Source organism: Carassius auratus, unplaced genomic scaffold (assembly GCF_003368295.1).
Source record: "Carassius auratus strain Wakin unplaced genomic scaffold, ASM336829v1 scaf_tig00216506, whole genome shotgun sequence".
Lineage (NCBI taxonomy): Eukaryota > Metazoa > Chordata > Actinopteri > Cypriniformes > Cyprinidae > Carassius > Carassius auratus.
This window is the reverse complement of record NW_020528605.1, coordinates 574-22,508: the sequence shown is the minus strand read 5'-3', so window position 1 is coordinate 22,508 and position 21,935 is coordinate 574. Positions and strand designations below refer to the sequence as shown.

At 33.6% G+C, this 21,935-nt stretch overlaps 2 protein-coding genes across 2 annotated transcripts; one reads left to right on the top strand and one right to left on the bottom strand.

The window, feature by feature from the left end:
- Positions 1 to 910: 910 nt before the first annotated feature.
- Positions 911 to 8,891, top strand: LOC113098311 (G2/M phase-specific E3 ubiquitin-protein ligase-like). The gene is made up of 9 exons (XM_026263340.1): positions 911 to 1,285; positions 4,906 to 4,978; positions 5,118 to 5,499; positions 5,737 to 5,832; positions 6,174 to 6,487; positions 6,641 to 6,822; positions 6,959 to 7,128; positions 7,448 to 7,662; positions 8,405 to 8,891. The coding sequence occupies exons 3-9, from the start codon at positions 5,294 to 5,296 to the stop codon at positions 8,635 to 8,637; spliced, it is 1,416 nt and encodes a 471-aa protein (XP_026119125.1). The 5' UTR covers positions 911 to 1,285; positions 4,906 to 4,978; positions 5,118 to 5,293; the 3' UTR covers positions 8,638 to 8,891.
- Positions 8,892 to 9,394: 503 nt separating this feature from the next.
- LOC113098310 (uncharacterized) lies at positions 9,395 to 11,321 on the bottom strand. Its single transcript, XM_026263339.1, has 4 exons — positions 11,233 to 11,321; positions 10,734 to 11,105; positions 9,645 to 9,999; positions 9,395 to 9,487 (listed from the first exon to the last, which is right to left on the bottom strand). Exons 1-4 carry the CDS (start codon positions 11,319 to 11,321, stop codon positions 9,395 to 9,397), a joined length of 909 nt encoding a protein of 302 aa, XP_026119124.1.
- Between the last annotated feature and the right edge of the window lie 10,614 nt (positions 11,322 to 21,935).

Here is a 21,935-nt window from a genome sequence, read left to right as displayed (position 1 = left end):
ATATATATATATATATATACATATATATATATTATGGCAAGCCGTTCAGGAAATAATTATATTTATAATATGAAGTCTGAATATATAGAATGAAAGTTTGAATATATATAGAATGAAAAGCTGAATATATAATGAAAGTCTGAATATATAAAATGAAAGTCTGAATATATGGAATGAAAGTCTGAATATATAATGAAAGTCTGAATATATGGAATGAAAGTCTGAATATATAAAACAAATTTCTGAATATATATATAAAATGAAAGTCTGAATATATAAAACGAATTTCTGAATATATAGAATGGAAGTATGAATATATAAAACGAATTTCTGAATATATGGAATGAAAGTCTGAATATATAGAATGAAAGTCTGAATATATAAAACAAATTTCGGAATATATAGAATGGAAGTATGAATATATAAAACGAATTTCTGAATATATGGAATGAAAGTCTGAATATATAGAATGAAAGTCTGAATATATAAAACGAATTTCTGAATATATAGAATGAAAGTCTGAATATATAGAATGAAAGTCTGAATATATAAAACGAATTTCTGAATATATAGAATGAAAGTCTGAATATATAGAATGACAGTCTGAATATATAAAACGAATTTCTGAATATATAGAATGAAAGTCTGAATATATAGAATGACAGTCTGAATATATAAAACGAATTTCTGAATATATAGAATGAAAGTCTGAATATATAGAATGACAGTCTGAATATATAAAACGAATTTCTGAATATATAGAATGAAAGTCTGAATATATAGAATGAAAGTCTGAATATATAAAACGAATTTCTGAATATATAGAATGAAAGTCTGAATATATAGAATGACAGTCTGAATATATAAAACGTATTTCTGAATATATAGAATGAAAGTCTGAATATATAAAACGAATGTCTGAAAATCTGATGTTATCAGCGCCATCTTGTGTTATTCATCTACTATTTTACACATTTTGAGCAATGAGCGAGTCCGCACGAAATTTAGTAGCAGCAATTTTAAGTAACGATCATCTAATTAACACCCTGGCGAATGCGTGTACGGGCCAAAATACTGGCAACCGTACTCAACATCGTTCTACTGATGAAGAAATGTATTCGCTATTTCACCGCGGAAGAGCGAATGCGGTGAACTTCACAGCCCAGGACGTTCCTGCTCATCAAGCAAACATTACAGAAAGAAACATGCCTTCTACCTCACAGGGACCACCCACAGCTATCTACAATCTTCGCCCGTTCACTCGAAAGGGCCCTAGACATAAGAGGTAAGAACAAAATTAATTGGAAGTGATAAGAGTTTTTGTCATAGCAAAATTCAGAAATATCGGTGAAATGTGTTAAGTATGATTTCAGATGTAGACAACTGTACATCTTTAAATGTAATATACATTAATGAGGCTTAAGTAGTTAAACTTTGGAATTAGTAGTCTTTGGGTGTTTCACTGCTGTAGTAATGACATATGGTTGTGCACAAATGTTGTCTATAAACTAGAGAGAGAGAAAAATAATTCTTAATATCAACTACAGTTTACAATAAATTCATTTAACACAGCTTCCAATTTATAAACAGAAAAGATAACTTAATATAAAGTACATACATATTTAATTGAATTGAATATGTTGATTTTCTTTAATGTTAAGGTTTCAGGCACTAGGCAGTTTACGTCCGGTGGCTCAGTCTTTCACCAAAGAAGTTATTCTCCTGCCAGACCATACATCTACACATGTGCCAAGGCGTGCCAAGAAAGCTTGGCTTTTTGAAAATGGTCATATAAAATCTGCCTTAGAATTTGGCTGTGACTGGGACGCCGACAAAGTTATGCAGACTATAACATCAGCCTTCCAGCCAGTTGTGGAGGGATGCAGGTAAACGTTAGCTGTGTTTAATCACATTTATTACTTATTTTATATTTTTGCAGTAATACTAGTAATATAATGTGCTTTGATAAATATCCCTTGTTGTGATATGTAACAAAATTAACAAAATATTGGATTTTGTCAATACATTATGGTTGTAAATATCTAATTCTTTTAAATTTATATTAACTGACCAACTGATAAACTGAGAGTATAAAAATTTGAATGTGTAGACAAATGGTGTATTGTAACCATACCTTTCCATGTACTGTTGTATGGTTTTCTAGCTTCAAAATAAGTTTCATATACAGTGTGCTTTTTATTTCGTCAGATTACAAATCTTGATGTCGTGCCACAACAAATTAGTGGAGCCATCCCTGACTTCCAAACAGACTTTAGGTGGAGACCTTCTGAAAAAACTTTTTCATCAGAAGTCCATTTATGTCAGGCCTGACAAGGTCATTTTAAGTGAAGAGAAAAAATCTGTAAGTAGTGCAGAAGATTTATTTATTTATTTTAAATTACAGTATTGTCAAAATTCTTAGGCACCCTAGTATTTTCAGCCTCCAAAAATTGCTATAAGCCAGTTATTAATATATTTTGCTGTGGTGTGTATATAGGAAATATCAATTCATATTTCAAAACATTTCTTTTGACATTAAGTGTAATAATCAAATTAGACTTTTGTTTGCACAAGGACAACAGTTGGTCTGCACCACACAGAGATCTGAACTCACCATCATCAAGTGCATCTGTGATTACATGAATGAACTGAGACAGACTAAATCCAGAAGAACTGTGACAACACCTCGAAGATGCTTGAAGAAACTCACCTGCAAAACTACTTGCAAGTGTACCAAGGACTAAAGCTGTTGAAACACAAACTTTAATATGATTTAGTTAATAGTAGTTAATTGTTAAATTACATTTTTTCATTATTTTTGCAAGCATCCAAAATTTACAGCTTTTTTGTTAGATCTTTCTTCAAGCATATTTGAGATGTTGCCATAGTTCTTCTGGATTTAGTCTTCTGGTTTCTTCTTTTTCTCCAATCGCACATGGACTTGGTGATGTGAGATCACATCTCTTTGTGGTGCACCGGATGTTGTTAGACTCCTTGTGCATACATAATTCAATTCAATTCAATTCAAGTTTATTTGTATAGTGCTTTTTACAATCCAAATCGTTACAAAGCAACGTTACAGAAAATTATGTTTCTACAACATTTAGTAGTAGCTTATAAGTGGTGACTCTCAGTTTGTGCACGTATGAGAGGATTTGTAGAAAAATTACATAGACGTAGTCAGACAGATGATGAACATTATTAATATTATTAATAATTAAAGCTGCGGTAGGGAACTTTTGATGCTCTAGCGGCTAATAAACAGAACTGCTTGCGTCTTGCGGAAGAACATCGTAGCCGGAACTACTTCTCTCTGTTTATGTCTATGAAGAATCACAAAGGTACTGGGTTACTCCGCCGCGGTATCCCCGAAGAAATGTGAAATAGTCCGAATATAAACACTTATTATAGGTGCACCCTAGTGATTCAGAACAAGCTAAAAACACGGTTTGGAAAATGGATTCATGGTGTACTCGCTTATTATATACATTTTTCTACATTTTGAACACAAACAAAGTTACGGACCACAGCTCTGATTGGTTGTTTTTTACCGGGAGCCGATGACTTTCTGCAAATGGCAATAGGACCACTGGGAGGAGCCAAAGTTACTTGATTTTTTTTTCACAGATTATCTGTCTCATATACTACTGTCAGGACATAATGACAGGTTTAACAAATATGTAAAAAATATATTTTTACAAAAGTTCCCTACTGCAGCTTTAATAATTATTATATGATGCAGTCACACTTGTAGCAATATTTGTTAGTTATGTTTGTTGATTCAGGGTTAGCATCATCTGAGGTCCTCTGAGGGTCAGCATCATCTCTTCTCAGGTGCTCTGGATCCAGACTGGAGCTTGTGTAAATCCTAGTTACCATGGGATGTAAATCCTGTGGCAAAACATAGAAACAAATAGAGACATCATTAGCATAGCTTCTGTTCCAACAAAGTAAAATTAATTATTTTAACCTAAGCTAAAGAATAAAAATGTGCATTTGATCAGATGCAACTACACTCACAATTAAAGATACATTATTTGAATACTTGGCGAAAGAGATGCGTTTTTAATCTAGATTTAAACAGAGAGAGTGTGTCTGAACCCCGAACATTATCAGGAAGGCTATTCCAGAGTTTGGGAGCCAAATGTGAAAAAGCTCTGCCTCCTTTAGTGGACTTTGTTATCCTAGGAACTACCAAAAGTCCAGCTTTTGTGACCTTAGGGTGCGTGATGGGTTGTAACGTGGTAGAAGGCTAGTTAGGTACGCAGGAGCTAAACCATTTAGGGCCTTATAGGTAAGTAATGATAATTTGTAACTGATATGGAACTTAATAGGTAGCCAGGGCAGAGACTGTAAAATTGGGGTAATATGATCATATTTTCTTGACCTGGTAAGGACTCTAACTGCTGCATTTTGGACTACCTGTAGCTTGTTTATTGACAAAGGAGGACAACCACCTAGAAGTGCATTACAATAGTCCAGTCTAGAGGTCATAAATGCATGAACTAGATTTTCTGCATCAGAAACAGATAACATGTTTTGTAGCTTGGCAATGTTTCTAAGATGGAAGAATGCTGTTTTTGTAACATGGGAAATATGATTTTCAAAAGACAAGTTGCTGTCTAATATAACACCAAGAGACATAAATTACAATGGATTATTACAAGTAATGTCAAAAGAAACGTAAACAATACTTCCTATATAAAAATATGTGAAAATACTATATTTGACTTTTGCACAGTACTGTATATAACAGGGGACAATGGCAAAACTGTATTTTACTTTGGTACTAGTATGTTGTGACAATTAAAACAAATGCTTGCTTTGTTGTTAGCATAGTGTATTGGTTAGCATACATTTACTAAAATTATTATTATAAATGTATTTATTTGCTTCAATTGACAGTCATGTTCTGATGAAGACAGTAGCAACACAAACAAGAATGATTTCAAAGAAACATTGGATCCTGACAAATGTGGTAAATACTTTTTCATTTTTATTTTAAATCTACTACATAATGTAATGTTGAAGATATAAATGTGTTCTGTTGCTAACACTCTCATATAAGTGAAATCCTAATAAAAAATTAACCCAACTATTTTTCCTTGTTTTTACAGTCATTGGTAGTGTGCCTGATATTTCCAAAGAAGTTGTTTCAGCCATCTCCACTGTTGAAGTCCAGTGTCTCTCCAGTAATACCCCTTCCATCTCTGGTGGAGATGAAGTTATTTGGTGTATTGACACTAAAGATATTTGCACCAATGCACCACCCATCTCAGCTGACAACCTCACCATGTCTTCTGTTGCTGCTGCCATTACTATTGATGAGACTCCTACCTTGTCTAGTGGAACATCTGTCATCTCTAGTGGCTACACCAACATCTTTTCGATTGGTCCCACTATCAGTGGCACTGGACACACACCATGCTTCTCTGCTAGCAACACCTCTGAGGCATCCCATAGTCCCACCCAAACCAATGCACCCAGCACAACCTACAGGTACATGTTCTTTTTATACAGGATTGTCATGGTCAGGGTTTAACGTCAGTAGGCCTTGTTTACAATAACAATTAGTATTCTAACAATTTTGTTTTAGAATAGTCACTCAGCAGTAGACAATGTTATTATTACATCTAGGATGTTATTTGTCCTGTAGTAATGCAGCTATTTCTGTTAACATCATATATGTACTTAAACATTGTTCATTATAAAATATTGATATATTAATTTTTTTAGTACATACCTTGACCTATTTGAGGAAGAATACCTCTCTGATGACGCTGATCTCCAGGAAGCCATATCAAGGTCCTTAGAGTCCAGCACAAATGAGAGGTCAGTAGAAGATGTTATGTAGAAATGTTTAATTCTAATGTATCATAGCAATAGCTTAATTTTCTAGACTCGTAGCAATAAACAGGCTACCACCTAAATGGTTCAGAAATATATTTATGTGTGCACAATGTTGTTTTTTTCTTTATCTCATATCAAATCTTTTCTGTGGTTATTGTTTCAGCAATATTTATAATATTGTTTTCATTTAATTGTTGTTTAAATCATGGTGTAAAAGTGTATAAAATATATAAAATAAAAATATATAATTTTTGTATGTTTCATATAATGGGCGAGTTACCATTGTCATTTTTGTATTATTTTATTGTTTATTATTGTTTCAGTGATTCAAGGATGACTTTAGAGAGAATAATGGAGCAGATTGGTTCGAGAGTAAATAATGACAGCATTGTACGGTTCAATATCATAAGAAGAAATGTGTGGGATGGAACATCCAGAGCAATGGGCAGATCCAATTTTTCACCCGAGAAGAAGGTGGATGTTAAGTTTACTGATGACTATGGAACATCTGAGGGTGCTGTGGACAATGGAGGACCTACTCGGGAGTTTTTCCGACTCTGTCTACATGAAATCAAGGACAAAATTGGCATCTTTGAAGGACCATCTAATGCTAAAGTCCTCACATGCAACTCCAAAGGTACACTACTTATAAATTCATATTGATGTCAAGTAAAGGATTTATTTTGGATTCCTAAATATGTTGTACCTGAAATGATTTAGTAGGAAATGTAAGAATCTTCAAATGTTGTACTTACAATGACAATGATGTTTTAATTTCATTTGATAATAGCGATGAAAGACAATGCATACTTCTATGCTGGCCAGATCATGGCAATGTCAATTGCCCATGGGGGGCAGAGTCCATGTTTCCTGTCTGAACTTATGTATGAGTGTCTTCAAAAGGGCCCTGACAATGTAAAGGTCAAAACTGAAGATATTACTGATGAAGAAACAAAGTCACAGTTGCAGTCGGTAGGCATATTTTACTTTAATTATATTGTATTTTGATAAATTATTATTTTTGCATGCACTCATTAACATTGACGTTACAGCTAATAGTTGTATATCTTCATTCAAACAATGTTTTTTTTTTTGTATATATTTTTAGATCTTACAGGCCCAGACTGATTCACAACTACAAGATGCAGTTGAACAGGCTGCTAGCTTAATCAGTCTTGCTGGTCACAATGTACGCATAACACTGGAAAACAAACAGGAGACTGCTTTGGATCTGGCTCATTGGTATGTCCTTCAGCGGACCCGTGCACCATTTGAAAGGTATGTTTATATATGAACACATAATGTAATTGTACTTTGTCAGAAAAATTTAATATAGTTTAATGGCTGTAAAATAGCAGAAATACAAGAGATAGAAGAGGAAAGCATGTACAAAAAAAAGTTTTTGAGTTGCTAACAAAGTGTGCCTACAGTATAAGAAAATTTTATGATTGACCTCAACTTCCATTTTATAGTGCACCAGTACAGGTGGACATAATAATTCATTGTGGAACCTCATCTAATTAAAAATGAAAAATACTAGTGCTACATGTTTCAAATCACATAAACTACACATTACAGCGTGTTTCCTTTTTATTAGGTTCAGAGATGGCTTAACGTCTCTGGGTGTCCTAGATGCTCTCCAAAACTATCCTGTTCAGTCAAAGTGCCTTTTTGTGAAGGCTGAAAAGTCCTTAACCGCAAATGATGTGGAGAATCTCTTCCAAATCATTCATTCTGAAAGAGGGAGTAATGCATTTCAAGCAGAGTGCCGGACCCTGGCTTTCTGGCAAGACTATCTTCAGGATGCTGAAAGTAAGTTTAGTATTTCATACAGGTTTCAACGCAATCCGTTATTTTCAAAATTGTTTTTGGCTCCATCATAGTGGTACATGACAATGGTGGGAAAAATATATATTTATATTGCAATGTTTGAATTGGTGTTTATGTACTATAAATTCATTAATATAACATTTAAAGCTAATTTTGCCAAAAGTATTGGGTCATCCCCTTTCAATGAACAGGTATGACTTCTTTAGTAATATCCATGAGTGCAAATCTTAATATTAAAGTATAAAATGATATTGTAGGAAATTTTGTGCTTCTAATTTTATAGCAACAGTTTGGACAGGACCCTTTCTATTCTAACATGGCAATGCTTGTGTATAAGGCAAGGTTAAAAAAACACCACTGGTGTTTGGTGATGAGTTTTTGGCTCAAGGTCCACATTTAAAGTCACACCAGAGATGTTCAGCTGGGATTTGGAGTTAGCTTTATGCAGACCAGTCAAGTTCTTCCACACTGACTCAATCAATCATTTCTTTTTGAACCTTGCCTTATACACAGAGGCTTGGAGAAAGATTATTTGCTACAGTCTTCACCAACTCCTATCTTTTATTCTGCTAAATGGCTCTTTATACTCACCAGACTGTTGTTAGTGTTGCATGTGACATTATGAGCAACCCTTTCAAATATAACTACTCTTATAACAATTTTGCATTACTCCAGTGGTATCATTTAACATAGACATGTGGTACTCTTTTTTGTTGTTTTACAGTTGAAAACAATGTCTCTCTGGAGGATGTTCTTGTTTTCTTCACTGGATGTGACAGCATTCCAGCACTGGGTTTCTCTCCAAAGCCAAGACTTGAGTTCATTACCTGTTCCCGATTTCCAGTGGCCAATACTTGTGAAAATATTCTACGCATACCAGTTCATGCAGTGTACACTGCTTTCAGATCTGACATGGATTTTGCAATACGCAATTCACCAGGATTTGGAAGAGCGTGAGAGGTAATATTTTCAAGGCATGTAGAGCTTGAGTTATGTTAGATTGTTTATGCTATTGCTGTTATTTCACTATGTTATTCATTGATACCAACATTCTGTATTTACTGTAACAACAAATGAAAAAACAATAAAAGAAATTGAAGTTCTTCATTACATTTTAAGATGTATTTCAAGCTATATGTTCCAGTCTTCTAACCTGAACAGCCATGTTCCCCGGTTTCATTGTTATGACAGAATTGTTATTTCTTTATAGGCTGTGTATGGCTTTCTTTTAAATAAATGTTTTTCTGTTCTTACTTTTTGTGCACTGGCTTATATTTTTTTGTGTGTCTACAGTGGTGAGACTTGTGCATCCAAGACCTTTTAATGTAACATTTATTCTCATTTTATATAATATACTGTAGTTACAAAATTACACTACACAAAACTACATAAAATGAATGTATTTAATAACTTAAAATACAGGTTTCACCTTGAACAACAGGGTTATGTTACAACGTTTACAAGGATGCATCATATAATATACACTATTTATATGGTAATAATGTTCAATGGTTCATTGTGAAAGAAAAGTGTATTTTGTTTTTAAATCATAATTTTACATGCTAATGCCTTTTTCTGTCACCACAATAACTTCAATGTGATAAACATTACCAAAATTACTTCGCAGACTAAGTATTTATTTCAAGCAAGTTACATGCTGCGAAAAAAAGTTCTATTCCATGATTTCCATCGTCAGTCAAGGGATTTACTGTGATTAACTCAGGATGACACCGGCGATGATCATAAGGTCTTTGCACATGCGCAATATTGAGTGGTCCTTGATTTTCAGGAAGTTGGAGCATTCCAGCTGTCCGAAGTTGCAGTGGGGAGTGGCTTTCCATTGTCCTTAAACTATGGTGGTTCCACTGGCTTATAAACTCATCAACAGATCTGTTTATTCTTGGAAGGTAAACATGATGAAGGGCCGTAATGTGAAGTGGGTTGTTGCTATCTAAAATGCCAACATTTTCCATGAAAAGGAAAAGATCTTTAAAATAAGCTGACACCACCCTGTTAAGTTCTGCCCACAATCTTTCGATGCGTTGATTATGAACACTACAACCAACCATAAAGCTTCCTCTGTTTGCCCCTCGATTCTCAATCATAAACCTTGCAACATCAATATTCTCACTACCTGCATCACCCCTGACATGTTGTGGGAGTCCAAACAGATCCACTGCATTTTGGAAAAGTTGCAAGGCAGTTGATGCTCTGTTGTCCGTGCAACATCTCAGGTAGGTAATACAGCGGCTATAGCCATCAACTCCACCGTGAAACACGAATCCCCATGGATTTAACTTGTGGTTTGTGTCAATATGCCTGAAATAAGGATTATTTATATTATTATAAACCACATTGGATCAAAGTGTTACTTTTTTGTCTTTTTCTTGCCAAAAAGCTTTTGTGAAAAATAAATAAATAACACATTCTCAATAATGTTTTTCCTCCTTCCTGTTTATACATTTACTTTTTTTTTATGTATCGGTATCTCACATTTTCTAAATTTTCTAAACTAAAATACTGTTTCTTACTGTATAACTATTAAGTAATTATTGAAGTAACAGCTGATCAGTAACTAATGTATTCTGTCATACCTCTTGCAGAACAGCAAATCAAGTTTCTACAATACATTTATATATGCAAATTATATAGGCAAATTTTGGTAATTCTGTATGTTTTCTGATGGTTTGCATCTTCTCTTCTCAGGTATTTGATTCTTCATTTAGGGTTGGATCCAGACTAAGGCTTCTGGAATTCCTAGTTATTATTATAGTTATTATTATCATTATTCTTATTCTTATAAACCACATCAAAGTTAAACTTTTTGGCTTTGTTGTCTTTTTCTTGCCAAAAAACTGTTGTTAGAAATATAAATAAATAATAATAATATAAATAATTTATTAATTAATCTAAATATCATGTTTTTTTTTTTTTTCATGCTTATACTTTTTTTTATGTTGGATTATCTCACTTTTTCATTTTGATTTTACAACAGCAGCAATCTTGCTTCATTAACCAGCTAGAGAGTAATTACAAATTTACAAAACACATACCACAATTGATTTGGGACAGAGACATTGTAGACCCTCCGTTGAATAGCCCTTCGTCCTCTTAAGACTCTTCCCACTGGATCTATGATTCTTAAACGCTCTCGCACTCGCCATCGCGGAACTCTGATCCCTCTTCCCCTCAAACTACCAGTGATGTATGTCTCTCCTGATCCAGGGGTTTGTTGAAGAACCTCAGTAATATGACGATCTAGATCATCATTTGAAATGTTTGTGAAAGTCCCATAGTCCACTAAACCAAGTTGTCTCCTGTGGTTGTACAGTGTTCGAATGTTTACAGACAACATTCGTGATATGGCCATCCAGCTAAATCCTAAGTCCCGCATGTGAATCAATAGAGCAGCTGATATGTTGTACCTCAAATGAGAAAAAAACAAAATAACAAAAATGTGCTAATTCACAAAGTGTTAATGCATAACTTGTATTAATTATTTTGTTTGCAACTTGCAAAGAGCCTAAAGTACAATCAATTATCATCACTCACCTCAGCCTTCCTCTCTGTGATGAAGAATGTGCACTTCTACCATGCACTTGTGTATCAGCTTCTTCCTGGAGGACTATTTCAGCCAACATTTCCCTAAGAGATTCATAAATTCCTTCGAGAATGATGCATAAGGTTCTTTCAGCAACATTTTGTTGAACATGACTGCCGATAACTGCTAAGAATGTTGCAAGGATGGAAATATGATCCTCGAGATGACGTGATGTAGACTCCAAATTGTTTATGTTGTTTGGAGTATGACCCACTCTTGCAAAAAAGTCTTGTAGCTCATGAAAGTATTGGAAAATTTCAGTGAATGACATTTTAAATGAATCACAATTCAAAAGGCTAAAACAAGCTACACATTATTCAGTGAGAATTGACAAATGTACACTTTCTTTTCACATATTCACACTTTCACATAAATTTAGACTTTTATTCTATATATTCAGGCATTCATTTTATATATTCAGAATTTCATTCTATATATTCAGACTTTCATTTTATATATTCAGACATTCATTCTATATATTCAGACTTTCATTCTATATATTCAGATTTTCATTTTATATATTCAGACAGTAATTTTATATATTCAGACATTCATTTTATATATTCAGACTTTCATTCTATATATTCAGATTTTCATTTTATATATTCAGACATTAATTTTATATATTCAGACTTTCATTCTATATATTCAGATTTTCATTTTATATATTCAGACATTAATTTTATATATTCAGACTTTCATTCTATATATTCAGATATTCATTCTATATATTCAGACATTCATTTTATATATTCAGATTTTCATTCTATATATTCAGACTTTCATTCTATATATATTCAGACTTAATTTTATAAATATAATTATTTCCTGAACGGCTTGCCATAATATATATATATATATATATATATATATATATATATATATATATATATATATATATATATATATATATATATATATATATATATATAGTGCTAAAAAGTATATTAATAGTAATTACACAATAGTAATTACACAATAGCTTCTATGAATTATGTGTGTATATGTATATATAAGAACATAATATTATTACATAATATTTATCAGAATAGGTTTAGACTTGTATTTAGATATTATTTGTTGATTTATTTTTAAACTGTATTTGTTTTATATTTATTTATTTTTAATTGTATTATTATTATTATTATTATTATTATTGTTGTTGTTGTTGTTGTTGTTGCTGTATTGTGCTTATTGTGTTTATTTGTTTACACATTATCATTATTTTCCACAGAACGAATAGTTAAACATATAGTTTTGGAACACCATGCCAATTTCATTACTGAATGAACTATTCTTTCCCCATTTGATATATATTATACTGTGAATAAAAATCTCACAAAGATTTTATTTATATCTACAACAAATTTAATACTACTAACATCAGCTCAAGGATAAATCCATAAAATTGGCACAATAACGTGGCAGGGTTCACTTCAACAGCCTCTCCAGTATCAGAAAACTTGCAACTGTCTCAGGCACCAAGACGTGACTGAAAATGTATATGTCTTGTGCACACTAAGCAACAGCTGTGTTTCCTTTAAGGATTGGTTGTTTAGTGTACTGCTTTGATTAAAGTCCTTGAAAAATAACATACAGCCATGCGTTAGAGATAATTGAACCCTAATTTGTCACTCACTTCGTTGTTATAAGGACTCCACCATCCAATTAACTCAACATCCACTCTAATCAAGTAGTTAAGTAATTCTGATGCAAATCTGAGCCTGTAATTGGTTTGGGAGGAGGAACGATAAATTAGCAGATCAGACTTTATGCAACTCATCACTTATCTCGCAAACTTACATCTGCAACTGATGGATGAATGAAGACCACAAATGTAGCTGCTGTGCAAGACACAACGGACGATGAATGACTGTTGATCTCATAAGCCAATAAGTTGCATGACTTGCATGTTATGCTGGATTCGTTTCTGTTTAAGTTAATTAACACAAATCAGTTGGATAATCTGCATGCCGTGAAAAACACGATCACTGAGACTACAGGCATGTTACAACCGTGCATACTGTAATAATTATCAACACAATAGAAGACAAAGAAAAGTGCATTCAGCAGTAGATTTACTGAAATAATAAAACTAAATAAATAATAATACAATTTTCTTTGGTAGGTTCAGATCCCAGCAGCCCCGTCATGGCATGACAGTGCTAATATTGAACTAATGTTGTAACACAGTCTAATGACTTTAATCCTCCAACAAATGTCAAATCCTTTATTTATTTGTTTATCTGAGCCACAGCTCCAAAAATCCAAAACCGTACTATTTGTGCAATATTCCCAGCATTTTAAAAGAAAGTCATGAAGGTATTTGAAGCGGTACAAATCAGGAGAATCATACAAAAGTGTTTCCAAAACATTAGCCATGGAATACTGTGAAGGCCATCATCAGCAAGCGGAGACAACGGGGCTTCTGTCAAAAATGGATCTAAAAACAAGATGAAATGTATCAAGGAGGCTGCCAAGAGCTGCATGGATGTCTGGAAAGTTCTGGTCCTTCATGTGACATTTTGGCACAAAAAAACAAGACCATATTTGTGATGAAGCTTGGTTCTGCAAGCATCATGCAATAGGGTTGTTTCTCTCTTCAGCTGGGACTGTTGAGACTCAAAGAGAGAACGAATCATAGAAAGTGCCAAATACCAGAACGTTTGGCCACAAATCCTGCAGGCCTCCAATAAAAACCTGAAGATAAAGAGAAATTTCATCTTTCAGCAGAATAATAACCCCAAACACAAATCCAAGTCTATAAAAGAAATAGCTTCAGAAGAAAAATAACCTTTTGTAAATAGCCCAGACCATCATATTCAATTGACAAAACTTGTGGAATGACTTGAAAAGGCTGTACACAGGAGATCCCTCTGCAGTATGATCAATCTTGAGCTCTTTTGCCAGGAAGAATAGAAATATGTGTTAAGTTGACTCTTATTCAAAAAGACTGGCTGCTGTATTAAAAGCAAAAGATGTTTCAGCCAAGTATTAGTTGAGGGGTGCAGGTCTTTTATTTTACCCTTTAACAGTTTCTATCTGTTTGTTAAGTAACAAGTTTGCATTTAAAACAGTATTTTGCGATTGCACTTACAAATGACCATTTTGGGGGGTTTCTTCTGTCTGTCTGGCCACCTTGCTGATTTTAGGGGTTCGCACACTTCATCCCTCTGTGATGTGCATACTTTTGATAATTATTATTTTACACATTATTTTATAATTGTAACATATGGATCTCTCTGTGTTGTGCATTGCTGCCACATTCTGCTTTATTTGCTGCATAAGTCCTCAAATGCTTGTTTGTGTGTTAACCAGATCCAGTAAATCAGGAGATGAATGCAAGGATTTCAGTGTTTTGAGACTGTTTTCAACACAACCCAGTGCAGATAAAACACCATTACAGTTGTTTTGGGTTTTTCACTTCAACATTTAGCCCATCATGTATCACCACTCAGTCTAAAAACAAGAAGACATGATTTTTGGTTCATACCATCTAGCTCATTACTTATATAAAATATAATAAGATATATATTAAAACATAACTTGTGTGTTTTGCAACATTCAAGTGCATGACAGCAAAAGGTCTGAAAATAAAAGTCATCTGGAGCTTTGATGGATTGAAAAATGAATGCTTTTTTTTGATGGAAAGATATTAAGAACACCCTGAGAAGACACTCCTGTAGTCCTTTTTGTCCATCCGGATGTTTTTCATTGGGTTTACATGGTTTACAATTGTCAGCCAAATTCTGTCTGCTCTAAAAATGCTCACAATAAACTATTGTGAATCTAGTGGGATGTGCATAGAACACCGACTTCAACCATCAGTATGAGGAATAATTGTTTCAGTTCAATCTAGGCTTGTTATTTTAACCATATGTCATTTGCTTTTGGGTATTACAAAGGTATACAACCTGATTCAAGCAGAACAGGGTGTAACAAACTTCAGGGTTTTTGAAAATACACATTTTTGTAAACCTGTTTCAAAAAGGATGTTTTTTTAAAACAATACCATTACGATATGATGTATAAACTACAAAAATACACATTTGTGAAAACAGTGAGTACATGCAAATGTATATACTGTATACCTGTTGAGACTCTGCACAGATACTATACTATTTCTATACAAAATGTCATCGCCAACTACTTCCCTGGCATGCATAAATAAGCATTTATGGTCATCTTCATGGATACATGTGAATGGTGGTCATTTTCACATGGTTGTCATCTGTATACAAAACTTTTCAGAAAAGAAGAAAAAAAAAACTTTTCAATGTATTAGTGCATCCTTGTACCCAACATACCCAAAAGAAAACGCTTTTAGCAGACCACTGGAGAGGCAATTATCAAAATCATCCTCAAAGTGTCTTTATACAACAGCGCATCCGAAAAAATATACCGCAGCCACCAAGAAGATATTGAAAATATCTATTTTCAGATAAATGTTTGGAAATAAGAGGTTCTTCTCTAAGATTGGCTTCCATTCGCCTCTATGTAATTACTCTAATTTCCTTTAACGTGAATATGTATATCTTGCTTCTCTGTGTCAGTTTTATAAAGCCTACATAAAAGTTGGCGAGAAACCAGAGTGCCAGTACTGTCTTTGTATTATCCAGACAGCATTCAGTGACAATTATAGCAAGATATGGCAAACACATCAATACTGGGTGAGAAAATATTACATCCAAAAGTATCTGGAACAGGAATCCAGAAGCAGTTGTTAGCAGAAATGTTCAGAATAACGGCGTCCTTTATGCTTGTAGTAGTAGCTCTGCAATTTCTCAAGGTCCAAAATGATTATGTTTCCACACAGTTCTAATGAGAATGCTGCATTGAGGAAAGGTAAATTGCATTAGCAATGTGTGTATAACATTGAGGGCGAAGATAATCCAGTTTGTGCAGTCTATAACGAATGTGAATTTTTTTTTCGGTGACCGAAGAAGCTGAAAAGCATTTTCATATTCGTACCTAACATTTGTTTTGCATTTATTATCCTGAAAAAAAAAGAAAAACACACAATAATAAACATCACAGTCCCGAGAGATAGGACTGCAGAAACAATAACACAAGAAAACGTCCGTACACTTGATTAAAAAGCACAAACAGTCCCTCATATACTCTCTGTGACCATGCAAACAGCTATGACTCACTCACATAGGCAGATCAGCTGTATAACAGAGAATATAACAGAATGCTCATAAAGGCTTCTTTGATTTTATTCTCCGAATCAATCTTGCACATATTAGTACTTTACTCAGGTGAGGTGCAGAAACAGAGACGCATTTTGCCCTTTCGGAAGTGGAAGATTACGCTTTTTTGAATTGCAGGGATTTATTTATTTAAAAACACTTCTCACAAAATGCTGGCTTTCTGTCAAGTTTGTAATTAAAATAATTTTATAGCAGGTTGCTTTTTACATGCTTCTGAAAGGCAAAAAAGCTAATGTTCCAGTGTTTCCTGGGTGACATTTACAAAGCGAAATGGAAAGGGATTTTTAATAACGCTGATCTCAGTCTTGTAGCAAACCAACCAAATGTGCCTCACACACATACATACATTACAAAGAGCGCAATAAAACTTCAATATGCTCTCTCTCTCTCTCTCTCTCTCTCTCTCTCTCTCTCTCTATACAGTATATATATATATATATATATATATATATATATATATATGCATAAGTAATTTACTTGTTAATACAGACAAAATACAAGTTAAAGTTAAAGCACATTTATTCAATTATTACAATTATACACATGACCAAAAGCTTTAGCTGACCTTTTGAACATAATAATGTTCCATTGCTCCAGCTCAAAGTATTGTATGGATAAAGGTTATTTCTTATTAAGTTTAACATTAAATATCTAGGGGTAATGCATTACAAGTAATGTGAGTTACATGATCAGATTATTTTCTTTTTCAAGTAAATAATAAATGAACGCATTACTTTTTAATTTACAAAAATATATATATATATTTTTTATTTTAAAAAATATTTAAAAAGTACTTTGTTCTTCTGTTTATTGACAGAAAAACAGTCTCCTGTCCCCATACTGGGAGAAATAGGACGTACAGATGCGATGTGTGCGCTGTGCAGAGGTGGGTAGTAACGAGTTACATTTACTTCGTTACATTTACTTGAGTAATTTTTCGGGGTAACGAATACTTTTCGGAGTATATTTAAAGATGGGTACTTTATACTCTTACTTGAGTACATTTTTTGGGAAAAATCTGTACTTTTACTTCGTTACTGTGGGCGACGCCCCTCTCGTTACTTTATCTTAATGCAATAAATGCTTCAGTTTATTCCAAACGCGCCGTCTACTTTTCTCTGGACAATGAGCGATGCCCATTCGCGAATGATTCATTCTTTTGAGTCAACTCTGTTCAAAGGCTTGATCAAACCAATTGGCAAACGAGTGAATTGGTTCATGAATCAGTTTGATTGAGTCGTTCAGTTTCATGCTGCACGAGCTGAGCGTCTGAAGCGGTTCACTCAGAGTTGTAACGTTTAAGAATATTAGCAGCGTTGAAAACGGGGCTATGGAACTGCACTGAATTGAAAGCTAATCTGCAAAGGCTATTATTTGCTTGCGATGGAGATCCTTATTAGATGAACGCGTGTGCTGTCTACTGTTTAACAGGTTGGTTACTTGGGCTACATTCGATTACAGTACACGATACCACTGTGACATTAGTTTGTTGTACGTGTGTGGCTTATAACAGGTTGAATGCAGCTTCCAAAAGACAAAGAATAGCCAATTAAGATTTTATTAATTTTAATACAATCACACCAGTGCGAGTACGTTCAGCAAGTCATATCATCAGCTGCTAAATTCAGATCTGTGATCGCTTGCTGGCGCTGAGCCAGAGACAGACGCGTTTTTACAGCGCTGCGCATTAACCAATCACACACGGTTCTGTTGAGCTTTTGAATGCAATGGCCAATCAGAGGTGTTCCGATGAGTCATCGCTGAAATGCCGGTGCTTCCTTCACTCGCTCACTTACTGAATACCTCTTTCTGGCGAATTCTCTCGTCAGAAACAACAAAGTGCAGATCTATGTGTGTACGAATCTATAATTAAGATATTGATTTCACAGTGTTAACAGTTTCAGTGATTTTAATGGTAGTTTCTGAGAGTGAATGAAATCTAGACTGTCAGTGAAAATTATGTTTAATAATGTAAATGTTATTTGCTCTCTTTCTGAACAATGAAAGATTAGTAGCAATATTTATATCACATTAACTTTCAATGTTAAATTCACATTTAAAATAAAGTCAGTCGTATTAAAAATATGTTATGGCATGATACCTATATTTGTTACTTAAATAAACAGACAGGGTTTTATAATAAATTACATAAATTGGATTAAAGGCTGATGAAATATATACATTTATACACACACACATACATTACATACATTTTTTGTCTATATATCTATATAAAAAAAGACTCCGTATATATGACCCAAAGTAACTAGTAACTAACTACTTGAGTAGATTTTTTATCCGATACTCTTTTACTCTTACTCAAGTAACTATTCAAGACTAGTAATTTTACTTTTACTTGAGTAAATATTTCTAGAATTACTTTAACTTTTACTTGAGTAAAGTTTTTGGGTACTCTACCCACCTCTGGCGCTGTGTGAACATGATGTAGTTCTAGACTAAATGTGAATGTGAATTAATTCATCCCACTCTCTCTCAAACAAAATAAAAACATTTAGTATTCATCAAAATAAATTAAAATGCAAACTCAGAATATGACGCAAACCTGCAATAATTAAATATGTTAAATAACAAAAATGTACCTAATCCCATTTTATTAACTAATGTCTTTGCTGCTGACCTTTGAAGATACACTCTAAAAACTGCTGGGTTGAAAACAACCCAATTTGGGTTATTTTGACAACCCAGCGCTGGGTCAAAAAGGGACGAACAACCAGTTGGGTTATCATATTTAACCCAGCCTGCTGGGTTGCCTTTTTTATGGTTTAAAATGACTATATTGCAGGGTTTAAAAAAACAGAGCGGGTGTTTTTTTTTATCACTGTATTTCAGAAGGAAAACTACTGTATTTAGAAAATGTTCGATATCATTTCGCATGTGCTTGATAAGGCAGCGTTTGTGAGCTCAGTACCGCTCTGCAGCCGTTACCGGAGAAACCTACCTCTCCCGCTCTTAGCGCCTCCTGCTGGCAGAAAATAAACTCGCAGTGCAGCCATGTGGGGAAACAATGCATTTCTACGTTAAAATTAACCCAAATTGAGCTAGGCATTAAACCTACAAATGTTGTTCATTTTAAATATCACTTTTACACACAAATAATAATTACCAAAAGGAAAATATTTATTAAAAACAAGAGAAAAGTCAAAAAGTAACATGTTAGAAGAAATGCAGAAAAGGATGGCATTAACAGCTACAGAGTTCATAAATAAAGCATTGAACATTTGATGAATATAACTTAAGATCAAATTGGACTTTGTTCAATTGTATATATTGTATAAAAATATACGAAAACACATACAATAAATTTACTATTAGTTAGTTTTTTTTCCAACTATTCTGGCATGACAGTACACAAATAAATCACAACATTAACTTTGATATTATAACCTTTAACAGACGCATGTGTGTGTGTGTGTGTGAAAGAATGTGAGCAGGTGTATGAATGACAGAGTGTAAACTCTTCTACTAAACAACACAGAAAAAGCATTTAACTTTTTTTTTTTTAACAAATTATACACTTACAGTTTGTTTCATAGTCCATTAATACAGATCATGCATCACGGTCAATTTTCATGATCTCTTTAGCATAACTGATGTAGTCATGAAGAAGCCCCATCAGCACAGCATCTGACATCTTCTACATCATCCAGGGCAGCGTCCTCCTTTAAAACCACTGCTGTTTAGGGGAAAGAAGATTCTCCTCTCTGACCAGCATTCATCCCAGTCACCGCCTGTTCTTCATCAGTGGCCTAAGAGAAACACATTTGAAAAAATTAAACATTTAATTAAACTATCGATTTTCAGGTAGAGGTGTATTCACATCCGTAAGGATAGGTAAATAATCGGTTTTAAAGTTTCAACACTTTGTGTGGTTGTTTAATGTCTGTCTATCACAGCTCTCATGAAGTCTATAATGGCAGCACTAGTGTGAGGACATGCGATATTGTTTGAATAAATATTGCTTTCAGAAAGCTTCTTTACTGAAACATTAAAACAGACATGACATTCACATACCTCACAATATTCATGTACATGGAGGGCTGCTCTTCAAACCATTAGTTCAACAAATAATTAAAATGTTTATAATTTACTCTCCTCATGTTTTTCCAGACTCATACAAACTCTGTTCATTTTTTGGAAAACATATGAATATATTTAATATTCTCTTTTTGTGTCCTCCATTGCTGGTCTGGGAGACCAATATTTTATTTTGAACATACATGTTTGCTATCATATAATTTAAGATGTATTCATATATAAATATCAGAATTTACTTCTACAATAACTCTATATTTATGAAGCTTGAAAATACTGATTATCTAAACTATAAATGGATTAACAAATATTATGAGAATACTAAAAATATATTAATTTATGTTGTAAAGACAGACAAAAGTCTTATAGGTTTGGAATGACTTGAGGGCAAGTAAATTATTTTTTGTGTGAACTTTACCTCTAAGAGCGCAGACCAAGAATAATGACTCTCCAAATCAGACAACTCCAAAGTTGGTTTGATTTCTGCAATAAAAAACACAGACATCAATGGTCTTAATGAAATGAGCACATAATCACACTGTTGTTGCATCAAAATGTGAAGTAAACTGGCAGGAGACAACAGAAAAATTTATTTTCTAAAAATAACTTACATAAAATCTCAAGGGAATGATGATCTCCCATGTCTCTTGCTTTTAACATCTACAAAAACAAAAAACAAACATTATTTTACTCTAAGTAAAAAACAACAACTGATAACATGAAATTATGAAGTTTACTTGCCTTAAACGATCTTTCCCTCTCTTCAGAAGAAGCTGAGAAAACCACCTCCTCCTCACACAAGCATACTTCTGTGTCCTTAACTCCAGTTAGTTTGAGTTCTGCAAAGAGGGACATCAATGGTTTCAATAAAATATTAACATATACATACATACATACATATATAAAATCACACTGTTTTTTGCATCAAAATGTGAAGTTAACAGGCAGGACACAACAGAAACATAAATTTTCTAAAAAAAAAAGTAATAATAATTTAACTTACATCAGTCTCAAAAGAATGAAGTTATCTTGTCTCTGGATTTCAACATCTAAAAAAAAACACGCACATTATTTTTAGTCTTAGTAAAAATAAAGATAACTTGATGTTATTCTGAAGTTTACTCTCCTTAAACCGTCTGTCCCCTCTTCAGAAGAACACATCCTCCTCATCCTCACACAGGTCTGTGACTCCTCACACAAACATCTTCTGTGTCTTTAACTCTCAGCGCCGAGGACAATGAAGACAGGAGCTGGACAAGTCTGAAACATTACATGTAAAACATACTTTTAACAGTTACCACTTCAACAGCCTCTAAATAATTATGCTAGTCTTTACTACACAATGCCGTTTCCTTTAGGAGACAAACATACATTCAGTTTAACCGCGA